Source organism: Leuciscus leuciscus, assembly GCF_965113295.1.
Source record: "Leuciscus leuciscus genome assembly, chromosome: 3".
Taxonomy (NCBI): Eukaryota; Metazoa; Chordata; class Actinopteri; order Cypriniformes; family Leuciscidae; genus Leuciscus; species Leuciscus leuciscus.
The window spans coordinates 22,335,254-22,352,110 of record NC_138727.1 but is presented as its reverse complement, the minus strand read 5'-3'; the positions used below and the strand labels follow the sequence as shown (position 1 = coordinate 22,352,110).

The 16,857-nt window shown below is 36.3% G+C and overlaps 1 protein-coding gene across 1 annotated transcript; it reads left to right on the top strand.

Moving 5' to 3' along the window:
- Positions 1-5,760: 5,760 nt before the first annotated feature.
- LOC309494676 (uncharacterized protein) lies at positions 5,761-16,798 on the top strand (the record flags this gene model as incomplete). The annotated part of the gene is made up of 7 exons (XM_082164090.1): positions 5,761-6,183; positions 6,274-6,522; positions 14,326-14,697; positions 15,003-15,276; positions 15,367-15,503; positions 15,588-15,800; positions 15,902-16,798. 7 exons carry the CDS (start codon positions 5,761-5,763, stop codon positions 16,658-16,660), a joined length of 2,427 nt encoding a protein of 808 aa, XP_082020216.1. The 3' UTR covers positions 16,661-16,798.
- Between the last annotated feature and the right edge of the window lie 59 nt (positions 16,799-16,857).

Sequence of the window (16,857 nt, the reverse complement as noted above, 5' to 3'; positions counted from 1 at the left end):
ACCATACCGTCCACGGTTATACTATAAGAAATACATAATTTCAGTTATGTATACACAAATACACAATACATCTTAAAAGTTTGCACATAAAATCTTAACCAAATGCAGTTCTGCTATGCTAAATTACTAGTAATTACTAATTACTAACTAGATTTGAGCTGATTTATTATTTTTTTTTACCTTTCTTTTATGAGTGAATTTTGACTCATCAATTACAACGAAACGATGTCTCGATCGCCCTCCAATTTTGAATTGGTGCTTTCTTTTCATCCTTCTCAATGCATTTGTGCACACCTTTTAATTAAAAACCATTGTTAGGCTATGTTCACACTTAGCGTCTTTTTTGACAAGAAAAAGTTGACAACGGCGTTTTTTTAGCAAAAAAAAAAACGCTGGCAGCGTTCGGTTACAAATAGCAGCCGAGCGCGTCTTTTGTTGCTATAACTAACACGGCTGTTAACTGTAACACAGTCTCACCCCAAAACGTCATATACTGACGCGTCTTGACCATGCGTCAACATACACGAAAGGGGTACCCCCATAACGTCCATATGTGACGATTCGGGTTATGGGTAGGTTTAGGTATGCGTTAGGGTACCGCTAGGAGGCGCTGCTGGTGCGCTTCTGTCTGCGTCTCATATTGACGTTAAAGGGGTACCCTTTTCGTCGTATGTTGACGCATGGTCAAGACGCGTCAGTATATGACGTTTTGGGGTGAGACCGGGCAACAGTAGCCTAGTGCTGTGTGATGCAAAAAATGTCGAGAAAGAGAAAGTTGGCTCTTGCGTTGGCTTTTGAAGTTACCGGGGAGGAGAATGTCGGTTCACAAAGACGTTTGTGGGTGCACGACAGACAGTTGTTCTTGTTGTTATGGAAACGACAGGTCTCGCTACTCGCTTGTCATTGGTCAGCTGTCAAAAAGGCGCTTGACGTAGGGCGTTCTTTTCAGAAAAGTTGAACTTTTTTCAACTTAAAAAGACGCTCTGAGCTGCAGAAAAAGACGCCGGCGGTGGCGTCTAAAAAAGCGCTCAGGACTTTTTTGAAAAAACGGTTTACTCCATAGGGTTATAATGTAGAACAGACGCTGGCAGTTTGAAAAAAGACGCTAAGTGTGAACATAGCCTTAGAAAGCATAAAAAGCAAACTATTACACCAGATTTAGTTTCAAGCATATGAAGAGTTCAGATGCAAAAGCCTCTAAATGCCATCTGAAATTTCCTCCTAGAATGATCATTTTTATGAAGCTTGTATATTTAAGTTCAGTAATTTCACTTAAATGGCAATGAAAATTACCTATTAATTGCCATTTAAGTGAAATTATTGAAACTAAATATACGAGCTTGATAAAAATTATCATTCTAGATGAAAATTTCAGATGGCATTAACAGGTTTTTGAATCTGAACTCTTCATATGTACTCTAAACTTGATTTGTTTACAATTTTTTCAACAATCCCAGGATGCACACCAGAGTTGTATTTAACAAAATGGGAATTTACATTATAACAGAACAGAATCCAAAACTAATCAAATCAAAACTAACACTTAAGCTTACCTTTCTGAGCTTTTTGTTCATTTTTGAGAGTGTTGTTGAACTGGATGCCACTCCATCTTCCATCATGTCAATCTGGCGTAATCTCAATCCTTGAGCAAACCTATAAAACAACAAAGTTAGTATTTACAAAACGTAAAACCTTACCAATGTCATAAATTAAAGTTTGTGACATTTTCCCAATGAAAATGATCATTAGGGGGATTTGTTTTTACTTACATTATATAATGTATCTGTCCCATCTTTTATATAAAAAAAATTACTTAAAATTGCATCTGTAGTGGCAAATTGTTTAATGCTGCCCAGATGTGGCATACATGCATTTACACAGCAGTTAAACATTTTTATTTTTATTTTATATTTAAATTAACAATAATAAAATGAATGAAAAAGGCCAATGGTACCTTTAAATAACCAAAATTATGAGGCATGTTATATATTTATAGATATTTGTCATGCTTGCAAAAAAAAAAAAAAACTATTAGATTTTTTTTTAAATGTTCCAACATGAATTTGAGCAAGAAAATCAGTGTTTTTAAGCCTGCACAAATAAATACTACATGTTCATACAGAACAAACTTATATAAGTTAATAAATGTATATTAATGTATATAAGGAAATAAATAATATATATCAGATTCTTTCAGATTGGGGCCTATGGTTGGGGCACACATTCAACTGCAGAACAGGGTTAATGCAAGTAACTCAAGACATGTTTTATTCTATTTTTACAGAATAAACTTGGTTTGTGTACTAACACATCAATACATACTAATTAGAGGTTTATGATATGTTAGTTTCCTAGTATAAAATTGTGTTTAAAGAAACACAACAAATAGATTATTTTGTTGATACTAGTATACCTACTGTATATAATTGAATTTGTTAGATAATGCTATTTGTCTTTCCTTCCTGTAATGGGGTGGCTCAGGGAGAAGCCACAGAAACAGCTTGTTGTATAACCAAAAGAATATCCAGTAAAAAACAACAACAACAACAACAACAACAAAAAAACCCTGCAAGCATAATCATAAACAAGCCATAAATTCACTGGGACTCTTATTTTGACATGTTTATGCTTTACTACTGTTGCTACAGTTTTACTTCTTTTTATTCTTGTTTTTTTTTTTTCTCTTTTTTACCAAATTTTTTTTATGACCATGACCGAGGGACATAAAATATGCCCTTTTACAACCATATAACATATTACAATAATATTAAAAACACAATTCCACAAGCCAGTACAATGTGCAACATCGCAGCATTTTGACTTTGAAATCACATGTATCGACATTTCTCTGTTTTTCCATCGGCAGGAAAAATTAATAACACTTAATATTATAATTAAGAATTTTGCTATAATAATTAAGCTATTTTACCCTCTTTATATGGCCTTAAATCTGGTCAAACAGAGCCACGGAAATCCTATAACATGTCTGATGGCTACTTAACTTCTAAGAAAGCATGTTGTGGAGTTTAATGATATATATATATATATATATATATATATATATATATAAAATTGTGTGAATTACCTGTAAATAAACATAAACCATTGATGAAGGTCTTTATGAGATCCTGAAAAAATTGATCCAGTCCGGATTGATTTTTTCTTCCTTTGGGTGTGGTTCTGTTTGCGATAGCACACCCTGTTTTTTTTTTTTTTTTAAAGAAATAAAAAGATGAATGGTAGTAAAGTGATCAGTAAATTAAAAATAAATAAATGACTCCTTTTTTCCAAACCACTCACCAGGTATATCCATCTTTTCTGTTGTCTTTCACGAACTTCATTTTTCTTCTGCAGTGTCCACATCTTGGCCAATAATTTATTTCGCTGCATCCATTTAATAAGCTTTATCTTGTCATTTTGTTTGTGCTGTGGCAATGGTACAGACACCATATTTGAAATCCCGCGCTGCCGCGCCTAGCCGCCAACCTGCGCGTGCGCGGTTTCTGTACGTCAACCGCATTACCACGTGACCCAATAACGTTCTCTATTGTTTAAAAAAAGGAATCGTCTGGAGACGCCTGCAAAACGAGTACGAGTTGAGAAGATACTGTAGGTATGGTATAAGTGTTTTTGTTGCTATATACATATTTAGATAATATATTGATGTGAGATGTATTAAATTATGTATAGGATTGTTGATTGCACCGTCTCATTTGACTGCTTTACTATAAACTTTACAATAGGCAATGTCAGATAACCACTACAGTCTATGGTCAGACTCTCTCTCTCTCTCTCTCTCTCTCTCTCTCTCTCTCTCTCTCTCTCTCTCTCTCTCTCTATCTTATCTATGTATCCCTCTCTTTCTCTCTTTCTCTCTCTCTCTCTCTCTCTCTCTCTCTATATATATATAGCCTATATATATATATATATATATATATTGTCTATGTATCTCTATCTATGTATATCTATCTCTTTCTCTCTATCTTGATAGATATACATATACTTACTTTTAATAAAAATAAAGTACATTCACCGATTTTAATATTAAATATCATAGCCAAAAAAGTTTTAATGATGTGGTTTATCACTATTTATTCTGACCCAGGTCCACCATGGCCAGCAAAAGAGGGAAAAAGAAAATGAAAAAAAGTATGGATGAAGAGACTGTAGAGAGCCCCAAAAATGTGCAGGCATGAAAACTCCTCACCTTTCGGCGAAATTCGCCGTTTTAAAAACAAAATGGGTCACCTACGTGACTTGTGCAGATCCGATGAAAAAACATTTGGGGGGGGGGGGGGGGGGGGGGGGGGGGTGTTGTGTGTGTGTGTGTGTGTGTGTGTTATGTATCTATAGTTACCATAAACTTCGCGGCTTTAAAAAACAATCATCATTCCTAATGCCGAAACCTGACAGCCAGTCCGAGTCAGAGTAACGTTACCCGCTATATCTCTATAGTTACCATAAACTTCGCGGCTTTAAAAACCAATCATCATTCCTAATGCCGAAACCTGACAGCCAATCCGAGTCAGAGAGTAGGGCAGAATTTTTTTCAAAGTCACACCGCGAATCTGACAACTGGACACCACACCGCAAGTCTGATAACTGGACAAACTGCCGAACAAAGACAGTTCTGCACGTCGAAAAGCAAGCCTGAGGTAAGTTAGCTTACAATGTTATTTGCATTCTCTATGGGTTCCGGGAGGGCTCGCACTAACGTGTTTTCGTCATCATACAGTAGGCTACGTGACCTTAACTTGTGCAGCGATTGGTTGAAACAGATATAACGTTACCTCTATTAATAATCTTTAAGCTGAAGTGACTTCCAATAATTTCCTCAGTGCATAACTTACATTCCACAGACATATTCTCCATCTGTAAATGTTAGAAAGTCATTTCCATTTTGCTGTCATGAGTGGACGAGCCTTCAGCAGGCTAAACTTCCGTGAACGAGCATGCGCGCCGAACAGACGGAGCGCAATAGAATAGGAGCGCAATAATTCTGACTAAAATATACATTAACACTAAATTATAAATAGATTTTGCTAATATATTTGTTGTTGAATATTTGTTGTTGATGGTGAACATAAATGTGCTAGAGAATTTCAAACCTACAAGAGTATTTTTATGATATCAGTTTTGTTTTTATTTTAATTTTAAGTTTAGTAAATTGTACTACTTCTTTAAAAAGCATTATTTTGTTTTTAGATCGTAATGTTTACAATGTTAGAGTGTAATGTGATTTGACCCCTTTTTTGGATAGACTGAAAGGTTGCATTCACTATGTTTGTTTTCATAGCCTTCAATATGAACATTGTTTGTAGGACAATATTGACCAGGATATGAAATAACTTTTTTTTGTTTAAATTAAATACAGATTTTTAAAAATTAAAATAGAAAAAAAAAAAAAGTTAAATACTGAGATTATACCATCGCCATTTAGCCCCAAAATTCAGATTTCTTTGGCAATTGCCCAACCCTAACTTATGGCATGCTTTAAATGCTGAATTTTCCATTTTTAGCGAAGCAGTAGGCTAATGATAAATTAACAATTATCCGTTCTGCATTAATAATTCAATTTGTTTGAGCCTGGAGCAGAAATGCTCCCTTGCGAGGACGGTTTTACGCCCGCGGATACGGTTCTGTGCGCTCGTACTACATACACGCACCTGATTTGTATGTGCGCTATTATGGTACTAGGTAAATGCCATACGAAAATTACCCATAATGTGTATCTTAACTGTTTTATGCCTTAATTTCAGAATGAGTTATTTAGGAGAGAGTGATGCACTGCTAGTGAAGCAGTTGGATGCAGGCCTGAAGTGCACCTGGAACTGGTCATGGCTTAAACTGGAATATAAGATTGAGGTTAAAGGAGAAGCGCTTACATTCCCTTTATCAAATGTGTTCAAGAAAATTAATAAGAAGGGCCATGTGAGATGTATTCTGTGCCACAAAGAAATAAATTATGCCAACAAAGGCAGCCATGCTTTGCTGGCACACTGCAAAACTGAGATGCACAGGAAGAAAGTCATCGACATCACAACAACACACAGTGTAGCCAGCCTTCTAGGCAGTGAGACCAGAGCATCTACATCAGCTACAAACCAGTGTCCAGAGAACATTAGACAGCAATGCCAGACAAAGCTTCCAACACCCACTGTGAATCGCATAGCAAATGCAGAGGTAGGCCTAGTAGTTAAGCACTAGCAGCTTCCCTACTGTGCCATGACATTTACTACCTGCTTTAAAATAATTTCAACATTTCTGTTGTAGGCCATGGTTCTTGGAGTGCTAGCAGAGCATTCCCTCCCCTTTTCTATTGCTCCAGTAATTGTGGAGCTTGCTCAAAGTCTTGCTCTGGACAAAGTGGCTTTGCAGGGAATTAAGCTTTCCAGAACAGCAGCATCATATAAGATGGTCCATGGCCTAGGGCGAACCTTCTCTGAAAGGACCTTCTCTAACCTGAGGAGATTTCCCTTTTCCTTAAACCTGGATGAAAGCACATCAAACAACAACAAAAAGGTTGGTTTTACTTCAATTACAAGATATATGCAATCTGTCCTATTGGTTTTGTTCCATTTTGAGCTCATTTATATTTGTCGTTGATTTCATAACTAGTTTTGGCAAGTGTCCAGATAAACTTGCGTTATTTGACAGCTGGGGCGATTGGAAAGGGAGCGTTCTTTGATCACTTTCTGTATAATTTAATCGCAATTTAAATACGATTTTTTTCATCTTACTAAGAGAAACGATGTGAAGTTGATCGTTTAGTCACTGATGCATAATCAGAATTGAACGATTTTGAGAGAAAGATTATCTATCTGAACTTGAGTAATTACACATCAGAAATCACTGATCACAGATCAGCCATTAGAATAAACATGTTTATTCTACATGTTTTGTTGAAGATTTTGTTGTTAAGAAAATAAGTAATTTAACTATTTTTTGTACACTATTATTTCCTTTCTGTCTGTGTATGTCTTTGGGTGACTTTGGAACCTGAGAGCTGTGTGGTTACAGCAGAGAATTCTATTTCAGTAATGTCACATGGTACAAAACTATTTCTCAAAATACCTATAGAATGTATTACCATATTTGGGAGAAGGATGTAGGTATATACGTTTGCTGGACAATCTCTAGGCAGGGGTCTTTCTGCGGGAGGGGCTCTTTCTGCAGAGGGTCTCTCGGCTTTGTTTGTTAATAAAGTCTAATATTTCTGGTATCGAAAATCTCTGAAGTCATTTCCCTGAAAAGAAATAATTAAACCACAACAATGGCGACCCCGGCAGGACGTGGCTCAGGAGCTGAAGAAGCCACGAAGGGCTCGCTGGTGACTGACACAGACAACAGTGGCCGCTGTACTTTGAGGTGAGCAGTTTTGCTTTTGAATAAGGTATGTGTTAGTCACCAGTGGCCCGGATGTGGTAAGAAAAAGCTTCTCCAAATTTAAAGAACTTAAAAAGTGATTTTTGATATCAGAAATAATTGCATGCATTGTCTTTGTAAATGTCAAGTAGTGGGGGAGCTCCCGATAGTGTTTGCCAGTACTTGTTTAATCCTGAGTGGATTCTATAACTACTGGGGATGCTGATTTAGCGCTGAGAGTTTTGACGTACGTACTGTACGTAAAGTCCTGTGTTTGTTCAATCAAGAGGTCCTTGAAGGATGATGAGCAAAAAGCATGCACACAGAGGGTTTGAGTTTATTGATAAGGATATCAATTATTGATTTGTGGGTTCTTGTAAGTGGGCCTTGATGGATACAAGAATAGCATGAACACAGAAGAAGTTTTGTCTTACTTGTCAAGTGGGCCTTGATGGATGACAAGCGTACTGATATAAGGATATCAGTTATTGATGTTTTATACCTGTAAGTGGGCATTGATTGATACAGGTGTAGTTTAGCTTATATAGATGGTTGATCTGCAGACATTTGTAAGAGGGCCTTGAAGGATACAAATGAGCATGATTGCAGATTTAGTCAATTTCCGGGTATACCTTATTACTCCAATAAGAGTTTGCTCAGGGGAATTAAGATCATATATGACTCTGTTGTGTTGAGGAAGTGAATCACAGAGGTTTATGGAATAGGATAGTTAAAAGTGTAATATTTTAATGTATTGTTCAGATCTGATAGAAAAAAAAAAAAAAAAAAAAGTGTGTGAGATCATGTTGGTGTGCCTGTAGGATCCTGTGACTGTGCCTGTGGTTGAAAATAAGTGACCTCTGACCCTGGTTGCTTGAAGGGACAGAGAACGTGTGAATGACCAGTGAATGAAAGGGATGTTAAATGGTGTGTATTAAGAAAGAAAAGTAAGGGAAAACAATTGTTCCAAGATATTAACTATAAAGAATGTTGTAGTATAAAATAAGTTAAAATAATAAGATATATGTTTAATCAATAAATGTAATGATATATTAATAGATGAATATAAATAAGATTGCACGTGCTTAATATATTATATATTATATCTGAAGACGTCTAAAATTTGTATCTCATTATCCCTGAAGACAGAGTGGAAAAAGTATTCTATTGCAGATTAATAAGTTTGTGTTCAGAGAAAAATAACTGGTGCAGTGCTGAAGGTTAGCAAGATTGAGTGACTAAGTTTCAAAAGTCATGAATACTTCAGAAGTTGATGAGAGTAAATAATAAGAGGAATTCCTTGATGTTTGTTGAGAAACATACTAGATTATTGTGAACACTGCATGCAAATATAGAAGAAAGATTGAAGTCTAATTTTATGATAGGGAAAATTATTCAATTGTATTATTCTCAGATCATCAGAGTTATTGCTGATATAGAAAAACAGAACTAGCTTGCTTTTTCCTGCAATGAAGAACTGCTTTACTAATAGAATTGGGGAAATGCTATTGTCAACCAGTGAGATTTTTTATATAAAAAGGAATAGTGAAAAGATGCAGGTTAAAAAGTGGAATGTGATAAAGAACTAATAGCTTATATGTGAAAGTTCAATTTGATTCATGCAGATCTCTGAGTGTTCAAATTGCAGATGGCTTCAGTGTCCGGTGGAAGCAACAAGAGGGCAAAGGGCAAAGACGCAAATGCAGAGAGAAGAAGAGAGAGTGGGTGAGGGGTTCTCAGCTCCCCTCCTGAAGTTGACCAATCAAAAAGACTCAGAAAGACTGAATTAATGTGGGAAAAGGTGAAACTTTCACTTGAGACTTTTCCTGAGGACAAAGAGAAATACTGAGATGCAAAACTGGCAGGATCGATACAAAGCCCAAACTAAGAAGAGGCAGAGAAACAACAGAGCCTATTCTCCACTCTGCAATGGCCTTTGAGTGACAGCTAGGCTGGCAAAACATGCAGAGCGACAGCCAAGCTAAAAACAGCAGAACAGACCCTTACGACACGACAGGTGTGACAAACCTTATGAACACTCTAGAGACTGCTTCAAATTTGGTTAATTATTATATTAACGTTATTCATTCTGATTATTCACTGGTCTCATAGCAATTCTTTATATTCTCTGCTAAACTAACCCTCTCTGCTTTTTCAGTAGGTACAAGTCCAGCTCTATAAGAAAAAGAAAATACAGAGAAGTGGGTGCTCAACTCACCAAATAGTTAAAACTGAGGCTGGATTTGGTATAGTGAGGGCTATTATATTAGACATATAGGGCAAAGAAAAAGATAGACACAAAATGTCAAAGAATGATTATTATTTTTGTTTGCAAAACCATGATACTGGTCACTCCATCTTGTTTTAATAATTTTCTAAAGATAGATTGGAGAAGAAAAAATTATGAAATCAAAAATGCTGTCGAAACTGGGATAATGAGATGGAAATGTTGTTGGCCATGGATCCAAGATTAGGTAGAGATTTCCAATTTTCTTCTTAAAGCAGCTCATGAGCAAAAATAAAAAGAATATGAAAAAGTAGACCAAACAAATGAAAGACAAAATGCATTTGAGAAATTACAATTGGCGGTCTTACTCTCAACTGCACCATACTAAGGCCTATTATTCTGAAATATTTAATCTATTAGAGTTTGAAAAAAGAAAAAGAAAAAAGGGTTTAGAACAACGGTGGTAAACTAAACATTAAGATCACTGACACTTCTGAATAGTGTTTGCGTAGCTGTGTGTGATGTTGTCCGTCAGACCTTTGGAATTCCACAGCTAAATTTACAAGATCCGCATATAGAGCACAACCTGAGGAAGAAGAATGTGTGATGGCCAATGAGTGACTGAGTATGAATGAGTGAGAGATGGTGTACACCAAGGCAAATCCATTATTTTGCCTACAGCTGTATCTAAATTTGATATGTGGGCCCACAGGGCATATTTTGCCCAATAATGACCATGGGTGGATTTGGTTAATTTCCTGGTCGAAACTGTAGTGACAATAGAAAAGAAAAGAAAAAACAGTACCACAATTGCGCAGCGCCTAACACATCTGACTTTCCTTTCAGAATATGAAGGAGCATAACACATCTGAATTTCTTTTCAGAATATCATGAAGGAGCTTACGTTTTGTCAAAAGTATGAAATATTGTTGTGTAACTTTTTTCTTGTTGCAAAGTGGGTTGAGTGTTGTCTAAGATGCCTGATAAATAGTGTGCTAACAGTGGGACTCAATTGTAAAAAGTAATATAGGGGTTAAGACCCCCAAAAGGGGACAGAACACCACTCAGCCCACATGATCATTTTACCGGTGACAGCAAGAAGGACAATGGGCCAGATGAGCAGATGATTTAATATGTTGTTGTCACTAACTGAACTAACAGAAATAATGAAGGTTTAATTCACAGATGAGAACAGTTCAGTTCCAGGAAGGTTACTAAGACGATTCAAACAAAAAGAACCAGTGACTGCTTTGTCATCTCAGAAAAGGCTTGTGCATTGATCAGCAAACTGACATTTGAGTCCATACCTCTCAACTTAAAATACACCAACAAGCCTCTACTCTCCACAACAGGAAGTGAGGGATCAAGGTCTTGTGCTAGGAACAGCCTCCCTCGCCGTCGAGGGAAAGCCCATTGCAACGGCTCGTAAAGAGTCACCCTGGTGAAACTAAATGATCAACATGAATGCAAAAAGAAGACAAACGACAAGAAGAACTTTAAATGAAAATTTGCAGAATGTGGAAAGCTCACGAAAAATTGTGCAAAGAAAAGAGAATCAACAGAGATGAGTACAAGTTCAAAGTCAACATCAACCAAACTTTATTTAAAGGTAATGTTAAAGCCCTTGAATATAATAGTAGCAACTTAATAATAACCCCACCAGAAGGAAAAATATTGAATTAAAGAATATTATCAAAAACAACGTAGAAAAGAAATTATAAATGATTTAAAAAGAAACAAAATAATGAATAAGCGACTAATTCAAGTAATTGTCATAGCAAAGTGAGAATTAAGACAAGTCATGAAGGAAACTACAACTAGAACTAAATGACATTAAAAAAAAATATATATATATAGATCATAAATGGTAGGCCTACTCGAATGTAATTTGTCAATACAGGAGTATAAGTGATTAATTTAAGGCTACAGTTGAAAATTAAAGAAAAAATTAACACTGGCTATTAACAAACATTTGATTTCAATTTAAGTTATAAGATTATGATTTGATTCAATATACTATTGACTAATTTAATGTATTTTAAATGGTGCTAATAGAACGACCACCTCAGTTGTAAATTATTCGAATTCAATAACAAACAGGCCTTATGAACAATTTATATGCTACCAGAGGGGGGTAAGAATGACAGGTTATTGCACAAAAACATACTTTTGAATATTCTCAATCCAGATGCGCATTGTTTTCACCAAGTGCGCAAGGGGGGAGTAAAGAGGGATTAAGAATAAGAATTAAAGGAAAATTAAATAAAAGGCATTTCTGGCAATTTCTGACTGTACACATATGAAATTTGTGCCAAAAATAAAGGTAAAAAAGGAACAGTGACACAAATAGGCCATATATCAGTACCAGAAGGACTAATAAAACACCTAATGGATTATATGAGTAAGATAGAGAAAGGTAAAGGCAATGAAATCAGCAGAGGAGGGTCAGGAGAAGTCATTAAATATTCCCAGAGAAGTATTCCTTAGATTTGAAATTCTATCAGAAATAAGTTTAGATAATGGGACAGCAGTCATTCCAGAGAAATTGAAGATTAAAATTATTTGTGTGCAGAAACTTAAATTATAGAAAGGAAGTTTTAAGTTATAATGCTTTATGTTTGAAATGATTAAGATTAAAATTAGATATACAGAAAAAGAAATGTACGTACAATGAATATGTAAGATAGTATAAAAAGTTATTTTTGAGAGTTATTTTTTCTAATTGTCTAATGAGTTTATTGAATGACTTTTATGAAGTAAATGTAACATTGCTCTTAAAGCTTTCTTAGTTTGAGTGATTACATGTGACATAATTAAGTTTATTCATGATAGTTCATTTAGAAATTAGTAGAAAGGAAGAAAAGGTATTCAGTAAAGGTATGCTTGAACTGAGGAGCTATAATGAGAAGAAGCTGCAACACATGAGATTAAACATTTTATTTATTGTTTAAATTTGGTAATAAAGTAGACAGAATTTGAAATGTAAAACGTTATAACGAAGCATATTGCGATTTAATGGATAGAAGGTGCACTACAATGTTATGTTTGTTTAATCAACTAAAAATGACTGACTAAAAGATTGATTCTTCAAATTTAAGAATTGATATTCCTTCATAAAAATAAGAAGCGAATAAAAATGAGAGGAAGTAATTTTTCCCCAGCCCTATTTTAAATCAAAGTTGATATGGATTATGCAAAATAAAAAAGCAAACTAAACCAATGATTCTACTATAATCAGCAGAGATTTATTATAATGATTTGTCTTTATTATAATGAAAACAATTACATGAAAAAAGTAGAATGACTTATGTTTGGAGAAAAATTAGTAAATACGATTGAGTCAAAAAGTTAAGGAAAACTTGATTTAAAGAATTAGGAATGTTTTTTTGAAGTTGCAATATTGAAAGGGGGTTATTATTCTGTTGTGTACTTCCCATATCAAGAAGATAAATAAACTAATATTATTAAGATTGGGTTTATAAACCAAATTGAGATTTACAATCATTGGACGTTGATGGTATGTGTCGAAGAGGATATCTACATTGCAAGAAGAATTTTTAATTGCATAAGGGATTTTTATGTTTGACATATTATACATAACTGTGACAATAACAGACAATGCTGAACCAATTTCATCAACACACTTGTAACAATGGTTGATGTTTGATTAGGGAGGATTCGAGTCTTTTACTTTCTCCATTGAAAGAAAGAAAAACAACTGAAAGAAAGAAAAATGTATGGAGAAAGATGTTTGGCTCGATTGCTCCTCCAGGAGTGTGGTGGCATAATTTCAGTCATTGAAAATAAGAATGAGTGACTTAATTTAGTCACTAAGGTAGTATAACGGAGGGGACTGGATTTTGAAACTACACTCTGGAAAACGATAGCGAATGTGGGGCTTAGATAAGCCCCAGAGGAGGGAATGTTGAAGATTTTGTTGTTAAGAAAATAAGTAATTTAACTATTTTTTGTACACTATTATTTCCTTTCTGTCTGTGTATGTCTTTGGGTGACTTTGGAACCTGAGAGCTGTGTGGTTACAGCAGAGAATTCTATTTCAGTAATGTCACATGGTACAAAACTATTTCTCAAAATACCTATAGAATGTATTACCATATTTGGGAGAAGGATGTAGGTATATACGTTTGCTGGACAATCTCTAGGCAGGGGTCTTTCTGCGGGAGGGGCTCTTTCTGCAGAGGGTCTCTCGGCTTTGTTTGTTAATAAAGTCTAATATTTCTGGTATCGAAAATCTCTGAAGTCATTTCCCTGAAAAGAAATAATTAAACCACAACAGTTTTCAAAACCGGCTAAACAGGTGGTGTTGAAGTAGGTGTTGATCTTCTTCTGCGGAGGCGGTGTTTTATCCCCTTTGACGTCAAAGATCCCCACTTTGAAAAACCTGTCGTTCGCTGAGCCTGATGTCAATAAAAGCTTTTATTGGACTAACAAGGCAGTTTTCAGTTCTAAAACTTTCAGGATATTCTTATAGTATGATGACCTCTTATATGTCAAAGGCATTTTATTTCATCACCGCTTTAAAAAAAAAGATAAAAATCGAGATGTAACATGGCCATAATGCGGTTTTTAATATTTTAATTGTTTAACCTTACATTGTAGAAAAATTTTTTGCTCTGCAGTCAAAATGTATTTTCTGCATGTGGCAAATAAACCCTGATATATATATATATATATATATATATTTTTTTTTTTACATTTGGTTTGATTTGAAGGTCCTCTCCATGCTTGTCAGTTACTACCATGATGATTTTAGGAAGGTAATGGTTGAGCATCTGGGGTCCCTGGAGATGATAAAAGGGACAGCTGCCACCTTGGAGAAAGTGCTCTGCGAGTTTTTTGACCAGAATAAAATACCATGGAAACACCTGATGAGTATTTTGATGGATTCTTGTGCTGTCATGAGGGGTAGCAAGACCGGCCTCGAGAAGAGAATCCAACAGCACTGTCCAACTCTGCTTGACATCGATGGAGACTCGTGTCACCATATACATAATGCGGCAAAAAAGTTTACAGAGCCGTTTGACCGCTATCTTGAGCAGCTGTTCAATGATCTGCAGACAGACCACCAATGGTGCCCAGATCAGGTAAAAAGAACTGAAATGGCAGCCTCTTTGTTAAAGTAGTACAATTACAGCGAGATGTCATTACTAACTGCAGTTTCACTAACTCGCCCAACACTGGCTGTCACCCAATTCTCATAACCTAAACATAATTATTACCGCAGAGGACCTGAACTGGTACCAAAAAAAAGGGTGCTAAAATAAGGATTGGGCATTGGGTATCAAATTAGATAATGTGTAAGGAGAGTGTAGGAAATGTGTAAGGAGAGTGTAGGAAATGTGTAAGGAGAGTGTAGGAAATGCATAATTTTAGACTCTCTTTTGGTCAGGTCATGCACCTTAAGGAGGTATGCCACATTCTGAAAATCCCTGCCTCCAACCCTCAGAGGGGGTTTGTGTACCATCGATGGCTGTCAGCATATGATGCCAGCATGTCAACATACACAATGTTGCCAGCATACAAGATCCTCTATTTTGGATACCTCAGCACAGAAGACCAGAAACTTTACAAAGAACCTCTGGAAAATCTTTACACACAGTATAGTGCCAGTCAGACAGCAAAAGCAAGAATTAGGTCCATACATGAGGACCTCAGCCAAAAAGGTGAAGATCAGTCATGTATATTATAGATACCAATGATGAGCGATATTAACTATATTTACATTCAAATTTGGTCTGATTCTGTTTTCACAGGCATGACACAGCAGGGCAAAGATCGGAGGAAGAGGGTCTGTCAAAAGCTGTGGAATGAGGAGACAACAACACGACTTCAGCTTAGCGCTTACATAGGTGTACTGGCTATCATGAAGCAATATGTCATGGTTTTCCAGGTGGGTGTTGGACACAATTGTTGACTGTACTTGTGTATTCCGTGTATAGTGTTTGTTTAATTTCTCACAGTTTTTCATTATCAGGGTAGCCAGACATTGGTTCACAAACTCCATGACAGGCAGCTTGAGCTGTTTCTGGCTTTCCTGGCTTGCTTTGTAAAGGGGGAACACTTTATTCAAGTGTCACCCAGGGCTCTTGTAGAGATGGTGCTAGAGGATGATATGCTACTGCCTGCCAAGGAGATGTATGTTGGACAGGAGGCAGATGAATTCAGGACCAAAAATCCCAATCATGCTGTTAGTACTCTACAACATAATATCATTTATCTTGACTTTTTTCCCTAATTGTTTGAGAGAACATGCATTAATTGCCAATTTTGTGATGTTCTATACTTCAGCTGCTGAAGCCATTCATGGAAAAGCTGAAAACAGCCTACACAACTACAGCTGCATATATGCAGAGGAAACTTCCCTTGGTCAGCCAGACACTGAAGGCGCTGTCTGCTCTGGATCCACTACTGAGAGGCCACTCACAAGCAACCATCCAACTGAAGAGGTTGAGTTATATGTTGGGCCACCTCCTACCAGCTGGCAGTGACACCCACCAAGAAATCCTGAGATACAATGTTGATCTGTCTCTGCCCAGTTTCAAGAATGGGGATTGCTTGGTGGAGTGGTGGGGTCATGTCTTTGAGAAGAGAGAGAAATATCCAGCCCTCACTGCATTGGTAAAATGTGGTCTCTCTATTTTTCATGGTCCAAGAGTGGAATCCTCTTTCAGTCTGATGAATGACATAATCGACCACAGAAGTGGAAACATGAATGTTTCAACATTCAATGCCATTCAGACCGTTAAGTACACCCTCCAATCCAGGGAGAAGACAGCAGTCGAGTTGTTTAGACGAGATGATAACAAATATGGGGAGGTGGATCGCACACTCTGCAAGAACATCCGTTCAGCAGGAACCACCAACAAAAAACAGCAACAGCAGAGTCTGCTTGAAAAGAGACTCGACTGGGGCTGCAAAGGATCCAGTAGTGCTCAGGATCTCAAAAAACAGGCAGCTGAAGAAGAGAAGAGGGCAAGGCTGAGACATGCTGCTAAACAGAGAAAACGGGCCCTTGAGATTCTGGTTCAGGCGAAAAAGAAAAAATAATGTGTTTTGTGTAAATACTTGCCTCCACACATTAAAATGGCCCCCATAGTTTTATGTGTTATCATATTTTCAATTTATTCTTTGTGCAGCAAATGTGAAATGAATGTGAAAAATTAAAATGTGCTATATATATATATAAAGTTGATTGGATTGGATTTTTTTGCTGCCGTATTCTTCTCACCTTTTTTACCCCTGAC